The sequence below is a fragment of the Pseudophryne corroboree genome, chromosome 6 (genome assembly GCF_028390025.1).
Source record: "Pseudophryne corroboree isolate aPseCor3 chromosome 6, aPseCor3.hap2, whole genome shotgun sequence".
NCBI lineage: Eukaryota > Metazoa > Chordata > Amphibia > Anura > Myobatrachidae > Pseudophryne > Pseudophryne corroboree.
In genome coordinates this window covers 40,040,155-40,048,035 of record NC_086449.1, presented here as the reverse complement: position 1 = coordinate 40,048,035, position 7,881 = coordinate 40,040,155, and the positions used below count along the sequence as shown (strand labels likewise).

Here is a 7,881-nt window from a genome sequence, read left to right as displayed (position 1 = left end):
TTAACTTGAAAGTTAAGAGCTCTCTGAAATACTTGGCATCTGGAAAACGATTATATATATATATATATATATATATATATATATATATATATATATACAGTATATATTCCTTTAAGTCCCTTGATGAATGAAACTTCAGTATTGGCAAATACCAGAGATTGGGTCTGCATGTCTGCATGCTAGCATTGCTGTTTCAACATAATACAGTATATTAGTTTCTAATGTCAACCTGGGGATGTGGATTAAAGTGTATTTGAAGTGCACTCTTTTATTGTGCTATGTGTTTAGGTTACATAATACCATAACACATTTCTTCTTCTGGGCTATATGAAGTGTGAACAGTGAAGGGTGAACTGGTGGAGAGATGTTTGAGGTCATGGCCAATAGGTGTTATCACCTCTTTTAAGTCATATCAAAAGGAAATTCCCTTTGTTCCCCCCAAACAAATGGTGGCCACTCCAAGAGCTCACTGTTATATAAAGAGGCTTGGGGTCAGCATAACCCAACATTTCAACAGAGAAGATCAAAAGAACCACACATGGACAGAGACCCTGAGTTGGACCAAGTTCTCTGCAATGCACTCTCTCTACAAGAAGACTACCCAGACATGTATCTTTCACCAAACAACCAGGAGAAGTCCCCTACAACTACTGGGGCACATACTGAGCCTTTATCAGGCACGGAAATGCAGATACCACTTAAGGATCCAAATATACTTCAAGATACCCTGCTCGAGCTTTACTCCATGCTGGGCATCCCAAATGAAGCTCCAGTCAGCAGAACGATGAGCAGACCCATCAAGCAAGGAAAGTCTGGGCCATCCAAGGGCAGTCAGGAAGAGCTCCCTCTCACCAGTCCCCATGTGAATAAACTTGAAGGTAAGTTTACTATTTTAGATATCTATAAACTATAATAATGCATTGGTAATATTTATGTTCTGGTAAGCAAAATGTGAAACAAAACATATTAGTATATACTTGTTGGTTTCGTTCAAATTCATGTTCTTTAAAACTCTAACAACAGTCTCAATGGGTTATGTTTTATAATGTATTTAATATATTTTTGGTTTACATTATTTAAGCCAGTGGTTCCCAAACTTTCTTGAATCACGGCGCTCTAGAGTATCAGCATTTTTTGCACTGCACCCCTAGACTAAAAGTTTTTTATTTAAAATTTGGAAAAAAATATTTAAGTAAATTGTGCCTACTTGTCATCCTTAGCTACAGTATGTGGTGGTGTACAGTTGTGCTTCTAATTGTCCACATTTGTTATGATTGATAGTCACCAGCACTGGTTTGGCCTAGCACTTTGACCATAAATAATTTGATTTGATACTGGACCACCACCCCTGCAAGAGCCTTGTGGCACCCCAGTTGACTAGGCACTGGTTTAGGCCTTATAATTGTCTTCTCTGAGTATTGGGAATTAGTTTCAGGGAGAATTTTTGGTCAACTATCTAGTAATGTGTCCTTAGTTCTTCATATAAATCTTTTTCCTCTTACCAAATAAATTACATATATAAGCATTTAACACCCAAGCTTCATAAGTCTTTTCTGTTAACTAATAATTTGAGGATATTCTTTGTAAGAATATTGGTCTACCCCAAATTAAAACAAACTTTCCACAAAACAACTCTTTCTTTAATTTGCATATTAAATTACTCTTATTAATATCATCCACTGGTCTTCTCTCTATCAGGTCCCTTTGTAGAAGAGGAACTGGAAAGTTCTAAGAAGACCAAAGATGAGGAAGATGATAGGCTTCCATCAACCTCAGGTCAGAAGCACAGAAAGAGAACCTTATATAACAAACAACAAACCCTTTTCCTCCAGAAACAATTTGACTTTAATCCATACCCAGACTATGTGAGCAGGTGCTGCTTTGCCCAGGTTACCAGGATCCCAGAGCCCCGTATTCAGGTAATGTTTTTTTCTTAAAAATTATATATGTAAAGCAAGCGGTCCGGCACTCCCTGTAGCTGTATGTATCTGCGCCCAGTGCCGTCACAGTCCCGAAGTGGCAATATAGTAGTGTAGCGTGCGGCACTCCCGGCTGTTCAATAAGACTCAACACCGGCCAGGTAAGTGATCAACGTTTCAATTTATAAAAAATTGTCGGCAGGATCACGATGACAATTTGTTATAAATTGAAATGTTGATCACTTACCTGGCTGGTGTTGAGCCTTACTGAACACCTGGGAGTGCCACACGCTACAATACTATATATATATATATGCACAGAGGTCCCCTGGGTGGGCATGTGGCGATCCCCCCAATGGCAAACAGGAACCAGGCAGCACTCGTTGGATTTGATGAAAAAGTTATGTACTAAAGATGAAAAAGCATGGTGATAAACCAACGTTTCAACGCCGCGCAGGGCGTTTTTCTCAAGGTGACATGCTGTGAAATTTCACAGCATATATACAAGTTGAGGAGGGCACCGTGGTTATTTTGTTTCATTTGGAGTGCCTATTATGTCCATATATATATATATATATATATATATATATATATATGTATACATACTTTAAAAATAATATTTGTATTTGGTAATATTACTAGGTATAAATATAAACAAAGCATTGAACTTAGTAATTTGGATATATGATCGGGTGATTAAAAAACATGTTTTATTTCTATATGTGTATATTAGGATCTTGGTTATTGTGTTCATAAAACAATAAATATATATATATATATATATATATATATACATATACATTTATACCCTAAAATTATATATATATATATATATATATATATATATATATATACGAGTGGTCTTCTGTATGCCGGCGGTCGGGCTCCCGGCGCTCAGTATACCGGCGCCGGGAGCCCGACAGCCGGCATACCGACACTTATTCTCCCTCGTGGGGGTCCACGACCCCCCTAGAGGGAGAATAAAATAGTGTGGCGCGCGTAGCGCAACATTGTGCCCGTAGCGTGGCGAGCGCAGCGAGCCCGCAAGGGCCTCATTTGCGCTCGCCACACTGTCGGTAAGCCGGCGGTCGGGCTCCCGGCGCCGGTATGCTGGTCGCCGGGAGCCCGACCGCCGGCATATCGTAGTGAACCCATATATACAGTATATATATTTACTGAGTGTATATATATATATATATATATATATATATACACACACAGTATATATATATATACTGTATATATATATATATATGTGTGTGTATATATGTATATATATATAATTTTAGGGTATAAATGTAAACTACTACACTACTATATTGCCACTTCGGGGCTGTGACGGCACTGGGCACAGATACATTCAGCTACAGGGAGTGCCGGACCTTTTATATGGTATATGGTTCTGGAAAGCTGGCACTCCCTGCCTGCAATAACCAGCTGCGCCTATGCCCTTCCATTACCGTGCTCATGCAGGAGACCGGAACAATTATATGGTGCATAGGGCGGCACCCTGATGACTGAATCAATAAAAAGAAGAGTCCCAAAGTAGGACTCTTCGTTTTAGTCATTCAGTTGTCAGAGTGCCACTCTATGCACTATATATATATATATATATATATATATATTTATATATGTGTGTGTCCGGGGGTCTGGCACTCCACACAAATCACTTTGGTCGCTGCGGGTACCCTCACAAGGGAGTAGATAGTGGTATTGCAGGTGCGGCACTCAAAGCATACTTTCAATAAAAGGCAAAGAGGCGGAAAGTTCAACGTTTCAATAGCTGTCTATTGTCATCAGGATAAAAGGATTTTATATATATATATATATATATATATATATATATATATACAATCTCCAAACTCCGGCACTCACTGGAAACCTTGGGAAACTGTGCCTGGTGTCCTCTTCACTAAAAGCCATGGGCTATGTGTAACGTTGCCTAACAAGCTGTTGTGAGAGTCTTTCTTTACTTTCCTGATATATACACATTATGCAGATTATATATAATACTTGGGTGATTAAATAACATGCCTTTATTTTTAATTTTCAGGTCTGGTTTCAGAATCGTAGAGCAAGATACCTTACTAAACCGCCCAAATGCCAACAAACTGAGGATGGAAGAGGTGTTGGAGGAAAGCCATTATTTGTACGCGGGGGTCCGTCATAGTCCCAGTTATGTAAGAATGTCAGAATCACCCAAACAGGAATCTGCAGTTGAAGCTGAAGAATATTTGTTCTATATTATATTATATATTTTATATTAAAAATTATCTATTTGAGTATTAATATGTTTTGCATTCCAATATTTTTATTATTGAAACCCCATGCTTTCAGGGCTCATTCATTTGCTATTTTTGTAGCTGAAACTTTATTTAGTTATTTATTAATTTTGTCTCTAAACATATGTCAACTTTATAGATTACTCTGTCAATGGAAGTTATATTCTAAATGAATTTTGTTTTAAATATTAAAAAATATGTACAGAATATGCAAAAATTATTTGAGAAATGTGTGCTGTTTAATTTCATATTTTATTTTCATTTTTATTTATTCAAGATATTTTGTTAACTCTTTCATTTTTCTAAGTTATTTAGCATTGAACAATCAAAGTGTGTAAATAAATTAAAAATACTATACCTATTTGAGATCCATTTAACTGTGCTTCATCATTTCATTATGTACTAACATCAAAATGAATAGAAATGTATATGATTTTTCGGTTTTGCTAAAACAAAAACAATTTTAGATGCAGTAACATTCTGTCATCTAATGTTGACAAGAGGTGTGGTCAAAGAAAACAGTGTTTGTTTAAATGAATTGCAAGTATGGTTTTTATACCCACAATACACAACACAAATCTTACAAGATAAAAACAAGGTATTATATCAGGATTGCCCGGGGAGGATCAAATAAAAAACCATCACAAAGATTTGAAAGAAGTGGCCTCAATATGTATCCAATACACATTCTGGTGTCTGCTGAGATATCTAAGTGACCGAGACAGGTATTAAAATATATACTTCAATGGGAGAGACAATGAAAGTGGGATTGTACTGGATCATAATTAGTTCCTCCATGTTTGTGGATTTCATCCTTCTTATCCACATAAGAAACACTCATTTAATTTACCTACATGGAATTCTTGATACAGCACATACAATTCTAATCATATTCTGGAAATTGTCCTTTATATCACAAAACCCTCTTCTCTGGAGACATCAACCAATTTTATTATTATTTTTCTTCCTCTTCTTCTCCTCCTTCTTCTTCTTCTTCTTCTTATTATTATTATTATTATCATCGTTATTTTATTATTATTAGCATTAGTTAATTGAGAGAATACATAGTATGATACAGAATGAGTTTATTATTTTTTTAATAAAGAATAAGTTCATTATAATCTTTAATTACAAACGTATAAAAATATCCTGTAATATTGTGCAAATTCTTAAATAAAAAGAGATGTGCGGTTGGGTCAGGATGCCGGCGGTCACATGACCGACACCAACATCCTGACAATGAGAATGCCGACAGGGGACGTGGTAATTGTTTTACCCCTCCCCTAACCCTAACCTGCCTGGGGTGGGGCTAGGGCTAAGAATCGGGGTGTGGCGGCTATGGCTAAGACACTGGGGGGGGGGGGGGGGCTATGGCTAAGAGCCGGGAAGTGGGGGAGGCTAGGGCTAACCCCCCCTCTAGTGCCTAACCCTAACCCCCCGGGCCCTAACCCTAACAGTCACCATACTTATCTATAGGATGTCAGCGATCAGTGTTCCGCTGCCAGGATTCCAAGTGGTGTCGGGATTCCGTCATCGGTCACATCTGGGATGCTAACCGCATACCGTCTTATCCAGGTATCTCACAGCCGTAAAAGATATAACTGGCATGTAAATCCTCCTCTAAAGAGTGTTGCTAATGAGATTTATTTAAAAAGAATATATAATATTGGACTATCGTAAGTCATATTATGTTAGTAAGTGGCTATCTTATATAGGAGAGTTCTTAGATTACCGGTGAATTTCGGATCAATTAAAAGCTAATAATTATAAATGCCTTACACACACTTACAGACTTCAGAACAGGTCTGCCTTAGAGGAACACAGTCTCCAAACTTGTTGATTTCAGATGGCATTAGAACTTTAGAAGGGATCATTTCCAATTCTTAATGCAGCAATAAAGTGCACTTCTCCTTGATTTAGGATGGCATTGGCAAAAGTGTAATTACCACATTAAAAAAAATATTATGATTATTATTATTATTATGATGATGATGATGATGATGATTATTATTATTATTATTATCATCCTTTATTTATATGGCGCCTCAAGGGTTATGCAGCGCCCAATTACAGAGTACAAAAACAAGAAAAAAAGTGACAGTATAAGACAATATAGTACAAGTACAGGGTATATAAACATTGCTGCATCCGCAGACAACACTGAAATAAGTATCAGGGTGGCAGAAAACTAAGGGATCTGGTGCCAGCGAATGGAGTATAGAATAGAAGATGGTTAAAGTGAGAGAAGGAAAGGCACATGAAGAGGGCCCCGCTCATGAGAGCTTACATTCTAAAGGTGAGGGGCAGACAAACAGGGGTGACACAGATGGGGTAGCCTGTGAGAGCGAAACAGAGGGTTATGATGAGAGTTTGCTGGGTTTGGTGAAGAAGTGGGTCTTGAGAGCCCATTTAAAATTTTGTAGAGATGTGGAGAGTCTGAGGGGGAGAGGTAGGGAATTCCAGAGATAGGGAGCAGCATGTAAAATATCTTGGAGGTAGGAGTGGGAGGAAGTAATCAGTAGGCAGGAGAAGTGACGTTCAATAGCGGAGCGAAGAGGACGGGTGGGAGAGTAAATGGAGGTAAGGTCAGAGATGTAGATGGGAAAGGAGTGGGTGAGGGCTTTGTAGGTGAGTGTGAGAAGCTTGAATTGGATTCTGAAGAGGAAGGGGAGCCAGTGAAGGGCTTGTAAGAGAAGGGAGGTAGACATAGTACATTTGGCGAGGAAGATGAGCTGCAGCATTGAGGATAGATTGGAGTAGAGAGGCATTTGTCAGTGATGTCACATAGCATGAGATTACAGTAGTCCAGTCTGGAGATGACCAATGAGTGGATAAGAGTCTTAGTGGCATCCTGGGTGAGAAAGAGTATGATCCTGGAATTTTTTTTTTCAGATGAACATGGCAGGTTTGTGAGAGGTGCTGAATGTGTGGTTTGGAGAAGAGGCAATAGTCAAGGATTACTCCAAGACAGCACACTTGGGAGCTATAGGAGATAGTTGTACCATAAATAGATAATTAAATAGTGGGAGGTGAGGTAGTGTGGGAGGGTGAGAAGATGATCAGCTCAGTCGTAGACATGTTAAGTTTAAGAAAGCGATGGGACATCCAAGAAGAGATAGCAGAGAGACAGGCGAGTAAGGAGAGTGGGGGAAGAGGTCGGGGTGGAAAGGTAGATTCTAGTATCATCAGCATAGAGATGATATTGTAAGTCAAAAGAGCTAATGAGGACGTATAGAGAGAGAAAAGTAAAGGACCAAGAACAGAACCTTGGGGGACACCTAGAGTTTGTGGAAGTGGGGGGGGAGGTGTAGTCATGAGAGGAGACAGAGAAGGAGCCGTCGGAAAGGAAGGAGGACAGCCAGGTGAGGGCAGTATCACGCAGACCAAGGGAGTGAAGGATTTGCAGAATGATAGGGTGGTCCACAGTGTCAAAAGCAGCAGAGAGGTCAAGGAGAATAAGCAGAGCATAGTGGCCCTTGGATTTATCAGCAAAGAGGTCATTTACTTTCATAGACACAAGTTAACAATTGCTAGAACATCTGATGTCTTTCACTGTAATCTTTAAAAAACAAACAAAAGAAAAATTATTTTGAAGTACCAAAAAAAACAATACAGGAAATAAAACCAGAGAATAAAGGAACATAAAATATCAGCTGTTAGCATACAACTAGACATAATGG

The 7,881-nt window shown here is 38.6% G+C and overlaps 1 protein-coding gene across 1 annotated transcript; it reads left to right on the top strand.

The window, feature by feature from the left end:
* The first annotated feature begins 538 nt into the window (after window positions 1-538).
* Window positions 539-4,089, top strand: LOC134934214 (homeobox protein siamois-like). The gene is made up of 3 exons (XM_063929701.1): window positions 539-878; window positions 1,699-1,919; window positions 3,973-4,089. The coding sequence occupies exons 1-3, from the start codon at window positions 539-541 to the stop codon at window positions 4,087-4,089; spliced, it is 678 nt and encodes a 225-aa protein (XP_063785771.1).
* The last annotated feature ends 3,792 nt before the right edge of the window (window positions 4,090-7,881 follow it).